General features: G+C 36.0%; 1 protein-coding gene and 1 long non-coding RNA gene across 6 annotated transcripts; one reads left to right on the forward strand and one right to left on the reverse strand.

Annotated features, from left to right (window-relative positions):
- The first annotated feature begins 540 nt into the window (after positions 1-540).
- On the forward strand, positions 541-16,669 carry LOC148867273 (pyruvate, phosphate dikinase, chloroplastic-like). Of its 2 annotated transcripts, XM_088981568.1 has the most exons (22): positions 541-840; positions 3,101-3,436; positions 4,485-4,541; positions 5,224-5,457; positions 5,735-5,872; positions 6,461-6,623; positions 6,735-6,970; positions 7,102-7,230; positions 8,481-8,660; positions 9,437-9,574; positions 10,008-10,172; positions 10,270-10,431; positions 10,586-10,675; positions 11,347-11,485; positions 12,070-12,247; positions 13,807-13,936; positions 14,320-14,448; positions 14,684-14,821; positions 15,307-15,384; positions 15,898-15,989; positions 16,116-16,206; positions 16,354-16,669. In XM_088981568.1, exons 2-21 carry the CDS (start codon positions 3,131-3,133, stop codon positions 16,156-16,158), a joined length of 2,925 nt encoding a protein of 974 aa, XP_088837694.1. In that variant the 5' UTR covers positions 541-840; positions 3,101-3,130; the 3' UTR covers positions 16,159-16,206; positions 16,354-16,669. The 2 variants fall into 2 exon arrangements, with proteins under 2 accessions (XP_088837694.1, XP_088837692.1); XM_088981566.1 differs by having other exon boundaries at positions 16,116-16,669.
- Positions 6,550-16,513, reverse strand: LOC148867274 (uncharacterized). 4 transcript variants are annotated; one of them, XR_016110909.1, is made up of 4 exons: positions 16,375-16,513; positions 15,705-15,805; positions 15,498-15,523; positions 15,167-15,403 (listed from the first exon to the last, which is right to left on the reverse strand). It is a non-coding gene; the product is annotated as an uncharacterized LOC148867274 (long non-coding RNA). The 4 variants fall into 4 exon arrangements; XR_016110908.1 differs by lacking the exons at positions 15,167-15,403; positions 15,498-15,523 and adding an exon at positions 6,550-6,684; XR_016110907.1 differs by lacking the exon at positions 15,167-15,403 and having other exon boundaries at positions 15,464-15,581.
- Positions 16,670-24,535: the final 7,866 nt, after the last annotated feature.

Genomic DNA, 24,535 nt, shown 5'->3' on the forward strand with positions numbered 1-24,535 from the left:
GAAACGGGTTCTAAACCCAACCCAACCCACCCTCAAATACACGAAGAATAGGATTGGAGAGGGTTTTGCATTTTCATATATGGGGGAGAGTTTGAACTTTGAAAATCCAACCTATTACTACTTTTGGGGAGGGTATGGGTTGAGAGGTCCAGGGAGGTGGGTAATGTTTCGAATTTACAAAACTCTCCCTGAACACACTACATTGCCATCCCTAGTTTTTCTGTTTTTTTTTGGGGGTGTAAATTCCAAAAGTAATTGTGAATTGGAATTTTAGAATCCAAACCCTTTTTTACATGAAAATGCAAAACCCTTCCCACATTTGAGGGTGGGGCAGATCATATTGTTGGATTCAATTCAAAACACACACCACCCCCCAAAAATAAACCATTTTTCAAGCAAAAGAAAAAAATGTGAACAAGAGTTGGTGGAGGGTGGAGGAGGGAAAGGCGTGTGAAACGTGAATGATTGATGATAGGGGCATTATGGTAAATTAATAAATGCTGAGGAGTTTATCTCCGTCGAGGGTGAGATAAAGTATTTGTGTGACTGTGTGTCCCGTCTAATTACTCCATCAGTCCTCAACCTCCTCCTTCCCATCCTCAGAAAATAGTGACGGCAAGCAAATTGCCTAGGAATCAGGGATATAGTTGGAATTTAGTAGCTGGGTCAGACTTTGTATATCCTTCTTTCTTCTCTCTCCGTTATTTTTCTGCTATTTAACACAAGCCTGATCATTCGCCATTTTCATTCCTCAACGTTGGGAATATTACAAGGCTACGGATTAAAGCTTCGGAAGTACACGATCTGCGCACTCTATCTATCTATCTATCCATCGCTGAGGTAAGTTGATTTACTTTTTTAAAATTTTCCTTCTCGTTTTCTTTTGTATTCAATTCGTCGTTTATAGAAATCGGTAGGATGTTCACAAAAACACGATCATGATGATCATGCTTTTCTTTTGTCCCTTCATTCATGTCTTCTCCTCTGCAATCCGATATCTGAAAGATCAATATATTGATATTCAAGTAGAACTGATTAGAATTCTATTCATCTTCTCCTTCTGTGAATCATTTGAGCCTGAAATGATCGATAAATAATTAAATAGTGAACATTTTCACTACTCTCTGTATTCATTTTTCTTGAATTGAGAAGGAAATCAATGCCTTCTCAAGAAGAAAAAGAACAAAAAAAAGGATCGCTCATACAAAACATTACAGTGTATCGGAGCTTGAAATGATCACTATCAGTTTTGCTCTTTGGAACTGCCGTCTTAACGCCAACGCTATATTGGTGATTGCCTGATTGGTGAATCAACACTGCGATCTTTTACATATTGTGATATCATCTTCTGACAATATGTAAAGAAAAGAAATGAACACAAATCTTCCTGTCCTGGTTTTTGAGACTGTTGTCGTTTTTCTAAGAAAATGGCGCATGTCAGAACCACACGCATTTTTAACATATTTTGGTTAATCAGTAACCCCTTATATATATATTATTTACTAATTAGTCCAAGATTGAAAGATTGTACTTTAACGGCCATAGAATTATAGAAATTAGCCAGCACTGTTAGATACCAATCTCTCTGCCTACAATAGAAAAAAGGCGTGTCAACAATATTCTGTTGTGGGCCTCTTGAATTTTATGCTCAGTATGTAGGGCGAGATGTGATCTTATTACGTTATACTAATCATGAAATCTAGATCACCTGTCAGCAAAGCATATTCCAACACTATCAACATCATCTGACACTACATTACGGTAGATGAACAGTGTCAGATCAAGATCATAGGGTGTTACCGTGTTAGTACGTATTTTCTTTCGGTCCCACTCTCGAGAGTTCTTCTCATAAGTCATACTATACCCGCCCTCATCCTGGAGACTGCGTTATACTCTAAGAATCTGGTGAAGTCCAGGTCTTATACTCTTATTGATAGAACTACTCGAAATCACGTTGCAGCGTGAATGTGGACCAACCGGACCCAATTTGCACATGCGTCGTGAGGGTTTTATAAACTGTGTTGAACTGTTTTCTTTCTAAATTGGATGGATGGTCTGGCCGTCTGGGGATTGGGTTGCATTCGGGGGTTGAAATTAGGAAATGCAACTTGGTCCGGGTTAGCCCGAATTCAAGCTAAAAAAAGTCAAGTTGGATTGGAGCAGTTGAAGTTTCGGTTCGGGTTAAAGTTTCAATTATAATTGTGTCTTATCATATTAGAACCGAAATTTCTTATTAATAATTAGGTTGGTTTTGGGTCTGGTATGGTCCAAGTAATGGTAGATCTGGTCCCGATAAAAAGGAGACCGGACCAAACCCAGTGATGGGCCCATTATGTAGCGGGCCTTTTGATATTCGATCTGCTATTGGATATGGGCATTTTCCCTATGTTTGTTGACTGGATCTTCTTTATGTTCGAGTTTCAAATATCTATCAAGTAGATGGCGTTGGGCTTGGCTTTATACTGTTTTGGGCCTGGGCTTTGGACTGTTCCCATTTGGTTAAATCCAAGTTTCACAAACCCATATAACAACAAAAATGTTAAATTGAAATGAAGAATGTATGTCTGTGCAATAAATATTACATTGACTTACCATAGAATATTAAGAATTAAGTTGTAAAGAAATTAAAGATACAGTAGTATTGCGAACAATCAGGTGATATTCATCAAAATGCCAAAAAGATAAAAAGTCATGATATGAAAAAGGCTTTGACCAATTATAATTTTCCATAAATTTTAGCGAAAACTCACCTAATTGGTTGGTTGTAAGTTTTTCTAATATCATGACTTTCTAGCATCGTAGTCGAACCCTTCATTACAGGATGCTTTGATTGGCATCGTAGTTGAATCCTTCATTACAGGATGCTTTGATTGGACAAAATTCTTCTGCACCGTGTTTTTCCGGGTATAATAGATTTTCCCTTGTTTTTTTATCCTTTTTAGTATCCCACAGTCCCACTCCAAACAAATGAAATGAAAAATGGAAAATTATTTGTTATTGGAAGGGTTAAATATACGGTTTATGACTTTATGCATGGATGGCTCAGCTGTTTCATCTGCTTCATCTGTTTCATCTGTTTCATCTGTTCTGTTTTAAGCAGAGGGGAGTGGGATCAGGAAACAAAGTGGAAATGTCTACGGTGATCAAAGGTATGCTTGTAGGGTCCATCCCCGACGTCTACAATCAAAGGCATCATCTGAAGGACAAGAACATGGAACACACCGGTTTGCAGCCCACAGAAAGTGGTTTCTCTGTTAGCTTCCACCGGCTGGGCTTGAACTCGGCTCAAGACGAACGCATCATGATTAACTCCCGATTCCCATACTCGAAGGCTAAGAGATGCGTGGCGCCACTCCGAAGCCGATACCGATGCCGAGCCGTCCTGACTTCCGAGCCAGTGCCGACTTCTGAGCCAATGCCCACCATTATTAAGAAGGTACATGGTTGAGCTTATATGTTATGTTACTAAGGTGAAGAGAGGTGGCAATTGGCATACGTATCTTGTCTGCCTTTGTCCAATCAGAATTTATTGGGTACTTGGGCCCACGTGGAAGCTTGAACGACCATTTCCCATTTGTGAATAGGGTGAGGGTCCTCTTGATGTTCAGCATTCACTGGGAAAGAAATTTGTAACTTGTACCTCTAGGTGTTAGAGTTAACGAGTCATGTACACGGGTAGGGGTGAGCATGGGGTCGATTAGGTTCAGTGTCAAGGAAGAACCTGGAACCTATTTTATAGTGATCATTTTCATGTTTTTGAAATCGAAAATTATCCTACCAAAATCAGATCTGGGGTTGGTTTAAGCTTGGTGGTATCGGGATCGATTCCAAGAACTTGTTCTTAAAAAAAATGAACATATTCTTTAAAAATTTAATAATAATATAAATAAAATAGTTCAAAACTTATCATTATAATTAAATTTTGTAATATCTTTTACATTAGTTATTATACACATTCACATATTAAAATAAAGATAAATGATCAAATCACTTAGGGGATTCAATGGTCAAGTGTAACCACGAGTCCAAATCTTTACATCCTCAAAATATATTGGGATTTATTTCAAGACAACTTCCACCAAGACCAATTCAGGTTGATTCTTTAGGTTGATTTAAGGTAAACCCTTCTTGGAACCAGCCTAGGTGGAGGAACCTTATTGGGTAAGGGTAACAAATTGGATATAACCGGTTTAAGATCAAATTCATTCAGTGTCAGATACAACTTACCCATTTGCTCACCTTATATATGATGGATGTAATCATGAAGATTGCCTACAAGCTGAACACACTAGAATACAACGTGGGTACTTGTGCCACAATTGTACGATTAGTATCATGATTCATGAAGGTATTTATTACCTATAGCCTAGTAGTCGTAGGTAATGTGGTCTTTCTTTCATTTTTAATGGCTGCTTCATCTAACTAAGATGTGTCTTTATTTGGGTTTTGATCATTCTTGTTTGCTTTTAATTTGCGCACAACAGCGAGTGTTTACTTTTGGCAAGGGAAGGAGCGAAGGAAACAAGGGCATGAAATCATTGGTAAGTAATCCTCTTCTAGCATCCTGCACCTCTAGTGTGAGTTCGCAATTGACGATAACATTCTCCCATAGAGGTTGTCAATGGATCGGTTCTAGCTGATAGAATTGAACCGATCATATCAGCTCTGATTTTGTGGTTTGTGTCTTGATTAATAATTGAACTGAGATTGGTTAGTATAGTTGGATTTAATGGCTCAGACCCGATTAGCACGATTAATAGTCAGTCTGGGACTGGTCCATTTTATAGATTAATAATGGGGCTACGTATAATTGGATCTTAAATCAGGTTCTATTTTGTAGAATTAATAATCAGTTGAGGTTGGTCCTTCCTGTCTGGAATCAGACCCAATCTATAGATAGCTTTATTCTCCCGATGAAAGTAATGGAATTCACCTTTCGGCAATTCAAAAAGTTAGGTCAGTGTGGGTCCTAACTCCGAAATCCTAGGAGGACAAATTTGAAAGCTTGAAATTCCAAGGCCGTGATTTCACGGTTTTGGCCCAGTATACTTTTTAGTGGAGTAAACTGATTTACTCCCAACTTGAAATATACCAGACTACTGTACAAGTGTGGTAAATATCATACATAAGAGCTTTTATTAATGCGTCATCACCTTTTCACTTGTCATTCATCCGTTAATGTGATTCCTATACCTTGTCTCCTAATTAATCTTTGTATTGCAGTTGGGTGGGAAAGGAGCAAACCTTGCAGAGATGGCAAGCATTGGGTTATCCGTACCACCAGGTCTCACAATATCAACAGAGGCATGCCAAGACTACCAGCAGAATGGAAAAATTTTGCCAGAATGCCTGTGGGAGGAGATATTAGAGGCTTTGAAGAGCGTGGAGAAGGAAATGGGAGCTTTTCTTGGTGATCCTTCTAAGCCCCTCCTCCTCTCTGTGCGATCAGGAGCTGCGGTAAGCGTCTCATGTATGATCTATCTAGTTGGGTTGCTTTAGTGGAACTAAACAAATACGAACATTCCACGTGACAAGATGGTAGGGTACCATATATTTCTTGTCAGCATCATCACCATTCACTCGGAGGCCACTGTGGAACTTTCTATGCTGAACAAAGCCCGTTCAATTTCGGGATTGAACTGGTTTCGAGAGTAATGTTTAGTGCACTAAATGATCCATTATTGGATTAATTGGGAATTACTAATTAAGAGTATTCTTTTGTTCTTTCATGTAGATATCCATGCCTGGCATGATGGACACTGTCCTTAACCTTGGTCTCAATGATGAAGTGGTTGGTGGTTTGGCTGCGAAGAGCGGAGAGCGCTTTGCTTACGACTCATACAGACGTTTTCTAGACATGTTCGGAGATGTTGTAAGTGATGTCCATGGATGCACGGAGTTCATAGACATATATTAATCATTTTATTCGCAAAGCTAATCAATAGTTCTTTATTTTTGTATGTAGCATTCACAAAAATTCTAAAATTGATGTTTTTATTAAGTGGGTTTCTGTTAATTCTCTCACTTGTGTTGTTGCATTTTTGTGTTTGTCTAATAGCCCAACTAAAGGTTTTAACTAATGTCTTCTTTACCTAGTATTTTATCTGAGAGTTGCAAATTCACGTATGAAATGTCTGAGTGCTACATGAAATCTAATTATTTGGTTTTAGTTTTCATTGCATATGAAAATTCACAATATTATTACAACAAAAGAAAAATGTCATCAGTTCCAGTTATTAAAAAAAGGAGAACGGAAATGAATTCATTGCTTGAAATCGTCAAATTATCTCATTTCCATCTTTAGTTTGCAAGATTGAACATTTGTTGATTCATATACAACTGAAAACCACAATATTGAAATTCCAACCAAGGTGCATCTTGTTCTGAATTGCCTTTATTTAATACTTCACCTAATTGTTGTAGCCTGTCTTAACCTTATCTAATTGTTCCATGATTGGAGGTCATGGGCATTCCACACTCATTATTTGAGGAGAAGTTAGAAAACCTGAAGACTACAAAAGGAGTTCAACTTGACACTGACCTAACAGCTGCTGATCTTAAAGAGGTTGTGGCACAGTACAAGAAAGTCTACCTCGCAGCCAACGGTGAAGAGTTTCCTTCAGGTACCTCTCTCTCAGGCTAATTTCATTCAGCCAAATAGTATTGGTGTAGTTCTATTATTTTCTGTAAGGAGTATGCAAAAACTTATATTAGTTGCTTGCCTGTATCTGCAGACCCAAAAAAGCAGTTACAATTAGCTGTCAAAGCAGTCTTTGATTCTTGGGACAGTCCAAGGGCCATCAAGTATAGGAGCATCAACCAAATAACTGGATTGAAGGGGACTGCTGTCAACATTCAATCTATGGTTTTTGGAAACATGGGGAAAACTTCTGGAACAGGTGTTCTCTTCACTAGGAACCCAAGCACTGGGGAGAAGAAGCTGTATGGTGAATTTCTTATCAATGCTCAGGTGCACAAAATCTTATTTCCATCCTAGCCTTTCTTGTTTATATATATTTAGAGCATCTTTTCCTATTGGATTTATTGTTGAGTCATCTGATAGTTAAACTCATGGGGAAATCGTGGCTTTTATTTATGCAGGGAGAGGATGTAGTTGCTGGAATTCGAACACCGGAGGACCTGGACACCATGAAGCAATGCATGCCTGAAGCTTATAAGGAACTTGTGGAAAACTGTAAAATTCTGGAGAAACACTACAAAGATATGATGGTAAAATATTTCAGTACGAGATCCTTCTTTACTGAGTTGATGGCTTCTTGTTTTAAGTGTTCCATTGGGATCTAAATCACATATTTTCTCTTAGTTTACAGTACATGCCAAACTAGTATTTTAGAGAGGGAATGTGCTTCATGTGTTTCTGAGATTTTGTCAGGACAATACTTCAGAAAAATCATATAGGGTGACATGCAAGCCCACAATTATTTAGGGAACTATGACCCAGGAGGCATATTAATATCAGTTTTGCTTCAAATTACCGCCTTGTGAAAAATAAATAAATAATGGTACCTTGATACTAGGGATCTAAGTCACACTTTTCTTCTCAATTGGAGAAAGGGAACTATGTACTAGCTCCAACATGGCTTTCAAGTTGCTTTTGAAGGAATGAATCTTTTATACTCAGATTTATGGCATAATAATGATTGTGAGCTCAAGGTAAGTTGCAAAAAATTAGATGGCATCCATTACGGGTATCTGAGAAAAAAGTATCAGTTTGCATGCCAAGGTAATAACATAATAAAAAAGATCTTTTTTTTTTTTTGGAAAAACATAATTAACAAATTCGACAACAGAGGAAAAATTCTTTAGTTAAGGTTAACATTTTGATTCATTTACAGTATTTAAAATTGGTTATAATGCTAATAAATGGACCAAAAAAGACATGACATTTACACTGTAGGTTGCAGGCTTTAAAGGAAAGCTTGCTGTGATGGAGACTTACTAACGTTTTAAAATTCCTAAACAATTTGAACATTATAAATAAGTATTAATTTAAATAACTACAAAAAGTATCTATTACTGTTTTTATTTCTTTGACTGAAACGTTGCTGCTGATCAGAAAATCAGGCACATGGGTTCTATATACGGCAAGCCCCAAGGAGTACAATCTGCAATTAATGCATCCTGCATTTTTTGAAACAAGACCAATGGGATTTGGATTTAAGACTGTAAGGAGGTACCTTGACCTTGATGCCAATAAATTTCATGTCCTTCAATTCAGCTTAAGACAAGCCTAAAAGTGTAACTTCATGTCTCTTAAGAAATTGTAGAACATAACAACAGAATTTTATATTTGAAATGCTGCTCCCCTCCCTCCCTTAATTTTTAGTATCTTGATGCTCATCTTCAAATTTTGACATGAAGTCATGTGACTATATTGCTAGGATATTTTTGACTAATTATTTTCCTTTTAGTTTTAGATAGCTTCTACTACTGAGATGGTTTTCCATTTATGATCATAGGATATCGAATTTACAGTTCAAGAAAATAGGCTGTGGATGTTGCAATGCCGATCAGGGAAGAGAACTGGAAGAGGTGCTGTAAAGATTGCAGTTGACATGGTTAAAGAAGATCTTGTTGATATTCGTTCTTCTATTAAGATGGTGGAGCCACAACATCTTGACCAACTTCTTCACCCACAGGTATACATATTAAAGAGAATTGGGCATGATATAAAAATAATAATACTGACATTGACCTTCTAACTTGTTTTAGTGGATACTGACTCCTACCATAATTATCACCTACTTTAGATTACTTGTTCATTTAGGAGGAATTAGTACAGTATTGGTGGAATGTAACTGAACTTCTTGGACTGAGAACACCACCGTAACCCTGGGTGCATGAAGTTTATACACATTACTCTTTTGCATATCTTATTCTGTTTATAAAATCACATTGCATTATAAATTATGATAATCCTATGTTTATATGCATGTTTTGAAACATGAGGTTTCCCAGATGCACTCATGCACATACAGTTAATGATACATTTAGCATCTTTTATTAGTCCCAATGTCCATCCACATGAGTGGCATCTATACACTTGGTTCAGCTGATTAGGCGGCTTATTAGACTTTGGTTAATACCCTGGCCTAACTTCAAAATCTATTTGAGGAGAGTGACCTGAGTCAAATCTCATTCAGAGTGGATTGGGATTCATCGGCTTGGGGTTATGTAGCTATAAAAATTATTTTTTTCGCCAGTGTTAATGAACACAGCCACATGAATCAGAATCTGACACCATGTTTGGGAGTTTGACTCGGCAAGAAGAATTAGGAAGCTTACACCTATTGAGGAGGCTTATGCTTCCTTGTGCTGAAGTAACACCGTTTGCATTCTGAACTACACCTCATACCTTAACATCTGGACAGAAGAATGTGTTCAAATAATCTAATTCTTAATTTTCCTGGATCAGTTTGAAGATCCAACAACTTACAAGGAGCATGTGATTGCCACTGGATTGCCTGCATCACCAGGAGCTGCAGTGGGTCAAGTAGTGTTTAGTGCTGATGATGCTGAAGCATGGCATGCACAAGGAAAGGCAGTTATCTTGGTAAGAACCTGATCCTAGAAGTGTCATCTTAGCTTCTTCTCAGTGGTTTGTCATGCTTGTTTCTAAACTATAGAAAGGAATGTAACATATCAGATGGTCTTGATTAAATGATGGTGATGTTTGTGGTTAGAATTACTTTCTGAGGGGGATCCATCACCACCTGAAATTGTCCATTTGAATTAATAATTATCTTTTATTTCTCTACTTGGAAAAGTTGTCATCTTAATTTCACAAAGCTATATATGTATATCTTTATTTTCACCTACTTTTATTCAGAAAATGATATTGCCTTGAGGAAATTTCTGAATAATCATCTCAAATTTCTTCATCCACGAGTTCTTGTAATGTATGCCATCATGTAGGTCAATTGTCCATTTCCGGTTTATAATTGGAATAATGTCCATAAAATTGAGTGGGTTGCTTGTGGATGAAGGTTCGGACAGAGACCAGCCCAGAGGATGTTGGGGGGATGCATGCAGCCACTGGTATCTTGACAGCTAGAGGTGGCATGACCTCCCATGCAGCTGTTGTAGCTCGTGGATGGGGAAAATGCTGTGTCTCAGGCTGCTCCGATATTCGAGTGAATGACAGTGAGAAGGTGAAATAAATGCTTTTTATTACGAACTGAGTAACTGATGTTAAGTACATAACATCGCACTACTTATAATACATCAATTGTATTATTCATAAAGCAGGTGGTTTTAGTTGGAGATAAGGTTATTAAGGAAGGGGAGTGGATATCACTTAATGGGTCTACAGGAGAAGTGATATTGGGGAAACAGCCACTCGCACCACCAGCCATCAGTGGTGATTTGCAGACATTCATGTCTTGGGTTGATGAAATGCGACGTATAAAGGTAAAGTTTCAATACCAATTTGTACACGTATGTGCATTAATGCACCAGGTTTTGATCTTCTCAAACTTACAATTCAAATGAAGGGATTTGAATTGTGCTTGTATATATGTTTGGGAACTCCAGCTAATGTATGAGGAATATGGTGCTTTGGTAGGTTATGGCAAATGCAGACACACCTGATGATGCACAAACTGCAAGAAACAATGGTGCAGAAGGGATTGGACTTTGTAGGACGGAGCACATGGTAGATGATGAACTTTTGTACTTTTTTTTCTTTCTAGAACTCTAAATTTTATGACAACATTGTTCTCATATCAACAGGAAAGTTGGTATTGTTCTGCCCTCTTAGGGATAGATTTAGGAATTGAAACCCCTCCTAGGATGAGCTGCCCCAGTAGGTAGACACACCTGTACACCTATTATAATTATAGAATGCTTGCCAACTCCCCCGTCCCCCCTCCCCCCTATAAAGCTAAAAAAAGTAGGAAACTGGTTCTTGAGATTGTTGGGTCATTTTGATTTCAAAACATTATGAGAACATTCCTTTGAACACCAATTATAGAATGCATGTCAACAACCCCCCCAACAAAGTTAAAAAAAGTAGAAAATCGGTTCTTGAGATTATTGGTTCATTTTGTTTTCTAAATACTACGAGAACATTCCTTTTAATACTTGTAGGAACATTCCTTTTAATTTTCTCATGGAAAGTTGTGAGTGTATTTACTACTGCAAGACTAATAAAACTTTTTGTTCCTCATAAGAAAGTAAACAACTTAAGAAATGTAGTCTCATGTGTATGCTCTGTCCTCAATTTAAAACAATGCAAATAAATTTTGTAGCTCAATTAAGAAATCTTACATGTTATTTGATACATTTACCTTGAATAACTGTTGAGTTTTGTTTTTTGTATGTCAGTTCTTTGCATCAGATGAGAGGATAAAGGCCGTGAGACAGATGATAATGGCAGCAACGCTTGAACAAAGAAAAGCAGCACTAGATTTGCTTTTGCCTTATCAAAAATCTGACTTTGAAGGCATTTTCCGTGCAATGGATGGTAAATTTTTTCTTTCCTCTATGAAACTATGTTAAGGGAAATTTGTAAGATCTTTTCCTTGTGGACCACTGGATGAGGTACTTACATGCCCAATCACAACAAATTGCTTTATATAGAAGATATCCTACATAAAATGCATTCTGAAAATGATCCAAACAGTCAAGTAGGTTTAACCCCTCCATTCTTCTGACAGTCAATAAACACATTGGAGACCTAAATTTGATTCTATGGGAATGGAGCTTCTCATGAGCCCTACTTAGTATGCTTGAATGTCTTATATCCTTCATGCACCAGTCCACTAACAGACATGGTACTGCATGTGTGGCCCTTGCCTTTCTGTTATTGTATGCCGATTCATGTGGTGCATCTTGATGTCTTTGGTTCTGTTTGTTTAAATATAAATGTGATGGAAAAGTATACATTATGAAATACTTGAAATAAGTAATTTAGTTTTTCATTCTGTAATGTTGTCTCACCACCATATACAGTGTGGTAGTTTTCTTATTACAGTTCCTTGAACATTTCCCTGCTTTTTTTTTGTGTTGCATTTTTAGTTTACATGACACCAGATATTGGTATTACAGGTCTTCCTGTGACAATCAGATTATTAGATCCTCCACTCCATGAATTTCTTCCAGAAGGTGACATAGAAAATATTGTCACTGAACTAATATCTGACACCGGCATGACTGAAGATGAGGTTTTCTCAAGAGTTGAGAAACTTTCAGAAGTAAATCCCATGCTTGGCTTCCGTGGCTGCAGGTTTGATTTCTTACCGAGTTTTGCTTCAACTCATGTCCTCTTTGGTTGTTCCTTGCTCATCTAAAGCCCTCAATTTGCAACAAATTATTCATACCTATTTGCACATTCATTTGTCATACACGCACATAGCTAAACCATCTTAGTTGGCTCTCCCTCGTTTTCTTACCAATTGCAGCTATTCCTAAGTAACTATGAATGTGTTCATTTCCTATTCTTTTCATTTTTAGTGTTACCACTAATCCCATCTATGCTCAACTTATGGGAACATGTTTTTTGGTTATCCAATATTTTAATCCATACACCATTATGGATCTCATAGTCATATTATAAAGCAATCCTTTTATTGCGGTTGCCAATACCAATCATGGGCAGCCCAGTGCACAAGGCTCCCACCAATGTGGGGTCTGGGGAGGGGCAGATGTATGCTTCCATTTCATCCAACCCACTCTAATGCTAAAGAACTGTCTCCTTGTAGTAACAAATATAATTGCTTCAAAATATCTCCCAGTCATCAATTTTGGTTGCAACCCTAAAGTGCTCTAGCTTTTACTGAAAGTGCAATGCATATACTTATTTAGAGGACCTCTACATTTAGTTTGATTTACCTTAAAAATTAAAATCATCAATTCTAGTTTGATTTATCTTACTGCTTGTTTAGCGGACCTCTACGAAGTTAAGATTTTCATTTACCTGTCTGTATCTACGTTAATCCATCAATAGCATATTGCCTACAAATTATAATTTCTCAATCTTGGGTAAACAATTGTCAGGTTGACAGTTGACATGAACACTTTTCCCAAACCCATGTGAATATGAACCTTTATTTTAAGAAATGAAAAGGTTTCCCCTATTTTCTTCATCTGTGCTAATACTCCAATCTATTTGGGCATGGACATCCTAGCCGGCTGATCACATTGTCTAGCATGATGCGCTTGTACACATTGTGGCATGCAACTACAGTATGACTAATAGAGAAAGAAGTGAGGAGATACACTGTTTATTTTATTTGAGGGTTTTTTGGACATATGGTCCTATGTTTGGGTCAACTTCATTTATGAATTTTTGTTATTGAATTTTTATTTATATATCTATAGAATTAGTTATTTACTTTTGTATTATTACTATAAGACAAAGCCTCAAAAGTCGATACTTGTTTGCATCAAGTGTGATGCAAATGACTTAAAAATATAAAGGAAAACAAATATAAAATTTGAAAAACCTAGGGGGATAAATGCAAATCTGATAAAAGACAGGGTTGCAGGTACCACAAAACCTACTTATTGTGGGTAAGTGGCAATTTAGCTTGAAACCTCTTGGTTACGCTATTGTGCTGCAAAATGTAAACTCACTGAACTAAATCTTCCAGCAAATTCACTTCATGTAGTTCAACTGGGATGAATGCTCACCGGTTCACCTCATATTATTTGTTAACGTGCAAGCTCGCATGTGTTCAAATTGATAATGTGCAATTAGATCCTTAACAGAACTTTAGAAGTACATAAAAGGATCTCAAAAGTATTCATTTGTGAACTTATTTTCTCTTGATCATGTGTCACCAGGCTTGGAATCTCGTACCCGGAACTAACTGAAATGCAGGCGAATGCCATCTTTCAGGCTGCCATCTCTATGAGCAACCAGGGTGTTAAAGTTTACCCTGAAATAATGGTTCCCCTTGTTGGAACACCTCAGGCATGAATTTTATTTCTTTTGCTTACTTGCCTTTAATTTTGTCCCCCAATCTCATGAAAGCATTCGATAAATGGTTACTTGTTGGAACACCTCAGGCATGAATTTTATTTCTTTTGCTTACTTGCCTTTCATTTTGTCCCCCAATCTCATGAAAGCATTCGATAAATGGTTACTTGTTGGAACACCTCAGGCATGAATTTTATTTCTTTTGCTTACTTGCCTTTCATTTTGTCCCCCAATCTCATGAAAGCATTCGATAAATCTAATTTATCAACCCTGAGTCCCCAAGCAGCCTCAAGTTTCCAAAGATATGAGATAGGCTTTTTACTATTTAGGAAGGTAATCAAAATTCTGTTTTGAATACTGAAAATTTTGAGTGGCAGGAATTGGGACACCAAATCCATTTAATACGGAATGTCGCAAAGAAAGTGTTCACTGAGATGGGCAGCACCATAAGCTATAAGGTCGGGACAATGATTGAGATTCCTAGAGCTGCTCTAATTGCAGATGAGGTGTGTTGAAATAACAGAACTCCATTTATTGTTTTCACAAGCATATTCTATTACATTTTTCACTAATCCCACTTTGAAAATGTTTATTTATATATTCTCTGGATAGGCTAGCCATACAAAATTTTGATTTCAAAGTTACCTAACAAGTGAACCTTTTTAACCTTCATATGTTCTACCTTTCTATTCTCAATATCCATTTACTTTTTCTAATTTCATGAATGACTTGCACTTATAGATTGCAAAGGAAGCAGAGTTCTTCTCGTTTGGGACGAATGACCTCACACAAATGACATTTGGTTATAGTAGAGATGATGTTGGCAAGTTTCTTCCCATATATCTATCCAAGGGCATCCTACAGCATGATCCTTTTGAGGTAGAGTACATGAATGTTGTAAACTTTTACTGTGATCTCTGTAATCCACTCAAATTTGGTTGAAGCCGCAGTTTTAAAGCCAATAGATCAAGACATGCTTAGTTTTCAGTTGGGATTGCTAGAGACACTTCTGCAGACCAAAAGATGTGCATACCGTCATGCAATGAAGTTTGCCTATACCTCATACGAGTTGCAACTCTGGGTTGCAGGGCCAAGCCCAATTCAAAGGGTTGAAACAATTAAGTTCACACTCACCGGATCTATCCTTTAGAATTGCACCCTCAACTCTTCAATTTTGGGAACTAAGCATACAATGAAAAGAAAATTCTACCTACTGGGGAGTTGTGGTGAAAGGCTAATTTCTGCATTCCTTTTTTCATTCAAATTATCCTACAAAATATAACAAGGAACTCCAAAATATAATGAGACTTCTAAATGGTCTAATATACAACAATGTTCATGATTTAATGGATTTGGGGTTTCAGGTACTTGATCAGAAAGGTGTAGGCCAACTTGTCAAGATTGCCACAGAAAAAGGACGATCAACAAGGCCCAGCTTGAAGGTCGGTATTAGATCTTGACCTGTAAATATTGAATTAGATCGCTTACTTTAGCTATTATGGGATTTTTCCTCTGTCCATGGTTGAAATCTAGCCCCGTAAATCAACATTCTTACCATAATGGTGTTTGGAATTCTGCAAACTTAAAATGCAACTTTTGCCATCAACACACTCAAATCCAATAACATGGAATGCCTCTTCTAATTTGAAGAAGTCAATAAATACACAGTTTAGATTCTGTGTGAGTTAGTGGGAATAAGCATCTTCAGGTCCGATAAAAAGAATCATCCATAAACTTGACATGATCAAATGAGTGTACTCACCTGACTTGCGCCTAGTTGGGTCAAAGTCATTCTGTGTCATACTTGGATCATCTTTGAGACATCTCTGTGCAAGGTTGCCACATGAACAACTAAACCAATTTCTGCAGCACATTATGTATGATCTCAATACGCAGTTTTTTTTCTTTTTTTTCATATGGATTTAATTACATTGTTTGGCAATGCCGATAAACAGGTTGGTATATGTGGAGAACATGGTGGAGAGCCTTCTTCTGTAGCATTCTTTGCAGAAGTTGGACTTGACTACGTCTCATGTTCTCCATTCAGGTATGCAACGATTGGTTGATAAGAGTAAATTTTAGTTTTGTCCATCCAGTCCAGCCATAAGCACCCATGATTGGTTCTGATATCAAATTTTCTGCTCTAATTTTGGTTTCTGAAATCTGATGACAGGGTTCCAATCGCTAGGTTAGCAGCGGCTCAAGTGGCTGTATGACAACAGTTGATGACATAAATTAAGGAGAGCAACCGCTTATCCCTTTAGGTGACTTATGCAGTATTTGTAAAAAAAAAAAAAACCAAAAATTTGGGTTTGCTCTCTTAGGTTTTAACAATCAAGGTTTGATTAAGAAAAACAGAAAAAAAAAATTGATTATATCATGTTCTTCTCTGATTCGAAAAATATGTTCAGAAAGCAGCTCAATCGATATACCTTTCTGTCATTTACTGACTCTCCGGTAAAGGCGAAAGAAGGTTACGAACCTCCCAAAAGCTGGCACCACCACCGCCACTGCCACGGCTGAAGTACGCTCGGATGCATTCCTCTGGAAAGTGTAGAAACAAAGGAGCTGGTGGGAGGCGACTTAAAAGTGAAAACGCGATAGACTACAGGCATTAATTTAGGAGATGTTTGGGATCGGTGCTCATTGCTTTATTAGATTTTTTAAAAACCACTGATTTATTCATCCTATTATATCAGAAATAAGAGCAATTATGTTTGGTAGTAAGCATCAGTAGTAATTTTTGTGTTTATGTATGGCCCCTATCTGCCACGTCATTCAAAAATAATGGGAGATGGCCTGACAAGAGGAATCATCGTTTTTGGTGATTCTTCTTTTCAGCCTGACTTTAATAATCGATTTTCTGACTAATTTACGGATTTTTCAAAAATTGGCCAAATTAAACAGCAAATTAATATGTGATTTTGAAATCATTGATGTGAGAAATGGGCATCAGTACCGAGCACCACCTTAGATTTCATGAGCTAATCCTCAATTGTATACTAAGGGTCCGTTTGGTTGATAGTCAAAATCGGAATTAAAATCAGAATGGTCTATTCCCGTAGTAACAGAAATAGGAATGGAAATTGGAATAAGCAGGAATAAGAATTCATTCCCAAGGAAGAACAGGCCATTTCCATAAATGGAGGAACATTATTCCAACAATAATGAAAATAAGATTTCGATTCCACTCAATCAAATAGTCGGCCCATTTTGATTCTGATTCCAGACCCCTATTAGTGTAAATCAAATGGGGCCTCAAATCTGCCACATTCTATATGCTGAATGCAAAGGTGACTCCGGACCATTTATAAACTAAAATCTCCTTTACTTAAAAGATAATTCTAGTTGGACTAAAATCCGACACTATTTATGAACTCAATATTTCTGTAGACGCTTAAAACTTGAGTCCAAAATTGAAGTGTTCATGTGGCTTCTAATAAAAAATAAAATCCTGACCAAAAATTAACATTGAGATGACGAGGATGAAACTCACCCCTTCATTAAGTTTGGGCTCGCTAAACAAATTTGGATTCTTGTCAACATTGTCGCATGGCTAGAGAGATTAAGGCTGTGTTTGGTTGCAATGCAAATAAATTTGTATTTAACTGTACAAATGATTTGAATGTACATCCACACTTCAATGGAGTTTTCTATACCTGAACATGGTAGGCATGCAATTATTTGAGTGTCCATAACTCTTTTTATAGTTGTTTGACATATAAACTTCATATATTGTTTCCTGTGTAGGTTGTTATTTAAGAGGAGCTTCCCCTGCTCATGTAGGATGTAGCTATAAATCATGAGATGCGCATCCCAAAGGTTGATGTATTGACAAGTCCATTTAATTTTCACAGTCATACTAATCTATTGATGTTGCAGCTTTGTTGGGACTTGGGAAAGAAAATTAAACAAGGAATAAGGTAGAACTTGAAGGAGGAAAGAGGAAAAGAATGGAGTTAGAAGTTTAGAACGTTCATTATAGTTCCATTGGAGAATAAGAAATTACCAAAGAAGAAGAAGAATATTTTTGGTTAATTTAAGAGAGGAAATAAATATTAGAGTGGTGGGGGAGATTGAAGACCTTTTTCCTCTTCTGTTTTTATTTTTTTAATGTAGTATTAAAGTGGGAGAGGAGAAAAATTCAAATGTGAGCATCTTTCATTTTTATATTTTGGTAGATGTCACAAAATATGCCATCTCACACCTCCCCTCCAATCCACCATGGCTGAATATGTAATAATCATATACAAGAAATGTTGTCTATTTGCTACATTGCCCCATTCCTCTCTCTCTCTCTGTGATTAATTTGTTTATATCTTTTTCTCAGTGTTAATAAAGGGTAATTTGGTACTTTTGTTAACATATAAAGATGTACTTTTTTATTTAAGAATAAAAAATTCATTTAAAGTACAAATTGACTAACAATAATTGTTAAAGTTAAATCATTAATAACAATAAGTAATTCATAAACTAAAAAACAAATATATTAGTAATTACCTACATATATTATCTATATAAAACCATATGATTTATTAAATAATAAAAGAATTATTCATTGTTATTATTGATAATAACAATTTTGATATTGATTGTTAATTAATAATTTTAAACCTTTTGCTTCAACTTCTCTTTATCAAAGCTCACTCATCACATGAATCCCTACTAGTATTGTCTTAAATCTGAATGTTGAGTACTAAAACTGAGAAATTAATTGTTTTAACCTTGGAAATGAGAAAGTATCTTTAACAATTTAATAAAACAACTAAAAATTAATTAATAAAAATAAAATGGTTAAAACATAAATAAATTGAACAAAAATTATAAATAATTAAATAAAATTTTTAATAAAATATATATAACTACAAATAATTAATAAAAAATAAAAAATAAATAGGTAGAAATGATTAATTATTTAATAATTAATCAGTAATAAAAATAACTAATTATTAAGTAGTTAAATAATTAATAAAAATAAATCATTATTACAAAACAATTGAGTAATTGAATAGTTAATTAATTATTCTTATTTAATAATTATTAATAAAATAATTAAATAATTAATTATTATGTTAAATTTGCTAATAATTATTAAATTTAAATACTTAAATTTAAATATTAATTAATTTTATTAATCATTTAATTAATAATAATTAGTTATTATTTAAAATATTTAATTTTAATATAATAATTTTTAAAATTATTTTATATTTGATAAAATAATTAATAATATATAGTTATTAATAATCAATTATTTAAAAAGTAATTAAATTTTTACTATTTAATATATAGTTAGGTATTAATTAAATATTGCTCTATTAATTAATTAAAAAACTAACTTAGAGGTTCAATTGGTTTTGCCTCTATGTTGTAGGCCAATAGTTCAACTATATAGGTTGGATGGGTTAGACCTTGATATATATATATATAAGGAGTAAATGGGGGTATTTTTGGAAAGTAAATAAAGATTTTATGACATCATTTGGTACATTAAGGCTGACTAAAAAGTGGCAACTGAACACCCCCTCTCTTTGTGAAAGTGATACAATGCCATTTTAGAGATAAGAGTTAAGAGGATATGAATAGGCCCTAAAAGAGTCCAACAAGGTGAAAAAGTTTATATTGAATAACAAGTTTGCTATATTCTATGGAATATGTGAAAATATAGAAATTGTTGTGTTTTCAAGCAAACTTGGTACTAAACTCTTTCTTAACTCAATTGGTAGCAAACTTGAAATTGGATTTGCTCCTCACAAAGCGTGCCTCACACCAACCTCACATCACATTGCAGCCATGCATTGGGAATATCTCCCCATGAATGACAGCACACAAGTACACATAATATTTGTTAGTGCCATTCGGGGAAGCCAGTGATAGGAAAGATGGGTTTTGGTAGTGGGAATGCATGTGATAGAAGAGATGAGTTTCAGTAATTAGAAATGTTGAAGAAGAAAGAGGAAAAAATTGGGTTTTTAAAATATTATAGCAGTCATGTGATGTCACATGTGAATGGAATGTAACAGAGAACTAATGGATGGGAGGTATTTGTCCTATTGTCAGAAAACTTAGTGGGGTACTTTAATGGTTTTTGCAAACAATAGGGGACGTTTTAATATATTCCTAAAACTTAAGGGTAGTTTAAGAGATTTACCCTAATGAATTTTAGGCAATTTAATGAAATAATGAAGATGAGAGAGAATTGGTGTCATGAGTTATTGAAGGAGAGAGTGTTAATGGCATAATATATGAGAAACAGGAAAGAAACTTAATGCCCATTGGGGACTTTTAGGATACTGCTTCTGGTGATTCCTGAATGAACAACATAATGTTGTGGGCCCAAATATGAAAATCAAAGTATCTAAAAAATGTAGGTAGTTTCCCCTATTTCGTCAAGCAATCTAGCTCGCTCCATTGGATGGTAGTTGCATCTATGCTTTAGGATCTTTTTCATGAAGTGGGGTACTTGATAACCTCCATTCAAACACCCCAATTGGGCATGTTCCTTGGATTCAAGATAATAACAAGTTCCAAATGAGAAGCCCCAAGTACTCCCATCCTTCCTGGAGTTACCCTCACCTCTTGGATTTGGCTACTTCATCCCTCAGGGAAATTCTTAACTAAATAGATCTATGTCAAGATTAACCATACCAATTCTCAATCCATCTCAGAGCCCTAGAAGAATTGTTATAAAAGGATTTGGAAACTTCCCATACCATCGAGATATCAATTACTTCTTTGGAGAATCATCAACAATTATATTCTTGTGAAAGAAAAAATTTTCACTAAGGAAATCCTCAGGATAAACAATGTGGCCTTTGTGTTTAGGACTTTGAATCAATGAATCATCTTTTTTACACAAAGGCCAAGACTCGTGGCTCCAGTGCATTAATTCTCTCCTCAATTCTATCCCATATAATAATCTAACCAACTTGATTTTAAGTTGGTATGCATTAGCCTTTTACTATATCTGGTATGCTTGCGATAAAAAAATGTTTCAAGGATCACCAAATTTCTGTGCATTGGATCTTAATGAAAGTGAATAATCTTTGAAGGCCATGTTTGGGAATTCTCATATTATAAATAAGTGCTTAAAATCAAGTGCGTATTTCAATTATCACTTATTTACATTTGGCACCCAACTTTTTCAAGTGCTTCAAAAAATAAGCACATATTTCATATTGGGAGTTTGATAGTCTTTAATTTTCTCCCATAAGCACTTAAATAAGCATGTGTCTATTTTTTCCTTCATTTTCTTTTAAATTTTACAAAAGCAGAAAGCACTTTTATGAAAGCATTTTACGAAAGTACTTTTATAAAAATATTTTTATGAAAGCACTTTTATGAAAGTACTCTATGAAAATACTTTATAAAAGTATTTTTATGAAAGCACTTTAATAAAAGCACTTCTATAAAATTCAACTAGGGATAGTTTTATAAGTGGTATTTCACAATTCAACTAGGGATACTTTTGGAAGAAAAAAATTGAATAAGTGCTTATTGTATAAGAACTTAAAAAAAAAAGCTAGAAATTTGGGCTTACAAGATAAGCCTTTATTTTTTAAATAAGCACTTATTTCAGGTTTATTTCACAAACACCAATAAGTGATTAATGCATGGTACGGTCTCGACCCAAATAAGCACTTATTTTTAAACACTCCCAAGCCTTGATCTTATACAAAATCTTGCAGCTTAGAACTTCATATACAAATTATCATATTTAGTGGATGGAAAGGCTCAAAGTCGAGGATTTGCAGCCGAAGATGAGCTATTGGCAATTTTCCAAGGCGTCCAATTTGCAAAGCAGTTTTCTCAAGGACATATTCTCATTTGCTTGGACTCCCTTTTGGTGTTGCAAGCACTAAGCTGCTCTCCTTGGTCTTACCTCTGGCTTTTATAGAAGACTGAAAATTTGCTTAACAGTTTCAATTCCTTCTCTTTTTGTTTTGTAATTAAATTGGAGATATAATCTCCAAGCCCACACACAATAGCTCAGAAAGCAAAAACTCTGAACCAGGATCTTTTTACTTTTACTAATTACCATCCATGGGCTCCTAATGTAAAGGACTTTGTTACTTTATCAACATTATAATATGTTTCAGTTAGGAAGAATGCAAAAATTAGATAGTATAGAAAAAAAGGATTTTCTCTCGCGAGATTGATTGTAATTGAAACCAAATATATACAATTGTCATTTACAATACCAATTTGAATTTCAAAAAAAGATACAGGGTAAATTTGGTTAGTTATAAAATAATTAAGTAATTAATAGGAGAATTAGTGAGTGACTGAGTTAGTAATTGTCGAGCTGTACATGTGCTAACATGCCCCCGCAAATTGAGCTCACTCTCAGTGATGTTCGGTTTTAATTGCATGGAGAATAACTAATAAGAGAGTATGGTTCTAAAAAACGACCTGGAAATAGAATCGTTCTAGTCGTCGGTTTTCAGATTGATGGCTCCACACTTCGGTTCGAAAAGACGGCCCATTCTAACAAAAAAATTAAGGTAAATTACAAAGACTCCCCCGTACTATGGGGTCTGTGACAAAGACCCCCTGTACTTTGTTTTGGGACAAAAAACCTCTGTACTATGACCGTGAGACAAAGACCCCTTCCGTTAGCCTTCCATCCAAAAAGGTCATTGTAATATTTTTTAATCCCCATATTACCCTTGGACGAGAAAATATTGTTCATCTTCCCCAACCTCACACTCTCTCTCTCTCTCTTCTCTCTCTCCTCTCTCTCTACCCTAAGCGAATATTAACTTCCGACTGTCCTTCATGGCTAACAGAACCGAGACCCTTGCATAATTCCATGAACGGTACGAGCATTTCTCCTCGCCTCGAAGATGAAACAAGAGGAGAGTGCTTATTGGCTACCATCAGCCACCATTGGTTTATGGTTTAAAGTAAATTTCGACGCTTAATTTGTTTAGAGAGAGCGATGACAAGGCAAGATTAGAATGGAATTGGATCATGTTATAAGAACCCAGCCGGGAGTGTTGTTACTCAGAGGGGCCAGCGCTCGCTCTGTTCTTCAGAGAAATTGGGTCAGGCGTTAGCTATCAGGATTATGGAAGCTTACTACAAGGCAAGATTAGACTGGAATTGGATCATGTTATAAGAACCCAGCCGGGAGTGTTGTTACTCAGAGGAGTCAACGCTCGCTCTGTTCTGCAGAAAAATTGGGCCAGGCGTTAGCTATCAGGATTACGGAAGATTACTAATGGAATCCAACTGCTAGGACCAAGGACCAGGAGCTGATCTTCATATTCAATGTTCAGAATGTTTGAACTACTCAATCCGCTTCCCATCTTTCCCCTTCCCATAGAATATTACCCAGTTGTCTAATAGACGAATACAATTATTTTTTGCTTCTTAATGGGTCTGGGTTGGGGTAGACCCGGTGCCTAGCTGATAAGTTAATAAGACCAGTCCCAAACAAGATTGTCTCAGCAATCTTCGCTGAATTTGTAGTTTCTGATTTGGGTTCCCCCTAACTCACCGTGTCTTGTACCTCTCACTCTCCGAGGTTAGAGCATCTCTGTAGGCAGAAGAAGAGCGGCATGGGTTTGGAGGGGATGAGCAGAGAATCCCTTCTCATGGCGTTGGGTGAGAGTTGGGAGAGAGAAAGAATGAGAGAGAATGGTAAGGGAGGGGGAAAGAAGTGAAGAAAGGGAAAGCAATAGGTTGAATAGGTTTTAAGAGAAAAAAAAGGCAGGGTTATTTTGATAATTTAACGTATTCCATCATTTGACTTAACAAAACAAAGAATTGGAGGGTCTTTGTCACAGACCCCATAGTATAGTACAGGGGGGGTTTTGTAATTTAAAAAAAAAAAAACTAAAAATAACAAAACAAAGAATTGATGGTTTGATTGCTTGGTTCAATGATTTTTAGCAGGGTAAAACAGAACTGATTGCATGTACGATTCCCCCAAGCCAAATGACCCAGGAACAGTCTGGGTCAATAGCAGTTCGAAAACCATGCAAGAGAATCTAGATCTTCTGCACAATTTCGCTACAACTATTTTTACACTTCAATTTATCGAAAAACCTGTAAAAACCTGAATGGAACTGCGTTATGTGAACAATACCAGGATCGTCTGGGTTTTCTTGTTCTTCAGCTATTTGGATGGACAGAATTATCTCTTAATTATTCCTACTTTTTTATAAATGTAAAGTTCAAATATGTTAATAGATCTTAAGACTCAGGTGGCCATTAATTGAATCAATTTGGAAAGTCTTTGGACGATGATTTCTGCTTTGGCTTTGGGGCCATCCGCCTGATTGTATAGAACCTCCCTTTTTGTTATAGTGTTGTCTTAATTTCTAGTTAATTTATCCATCCAAAAAAAACAAAAATCCGTAGGCATATAATACAAGAGATCGATGTTCCCATTTCCCAATACAGGCTACAAAGTAAATTAATAAACCTTTTATTGGATAATCACTTAAAAGTAAACGGAAACTTTGAAACTGTTGAATAATTAAGCAGTTAATCAGACACAAATAAGTGCTTATTGGTGCACTCCCAAACATAGCCTGAAGACTGGAAGAATAAGGGAGATGGGAGGGCCCGCACGTAGATATAGGA

The sequence above is a fragment of the Nelumbo lutea genome, chromosome 3 (assembly GCF_056320005.1).
Source record: "Nelumbo lutea isolate HS-2025 chromosome 3, American lotus-T2T, whole genome shotgun sequence".
Lineage (NCBI taxonomy): Eukaryota > Viridiplantae > Streptophyta > Magnoliopsida > Proteales > Nelumbonaceae > Nelumbo > Nelumbo lutea.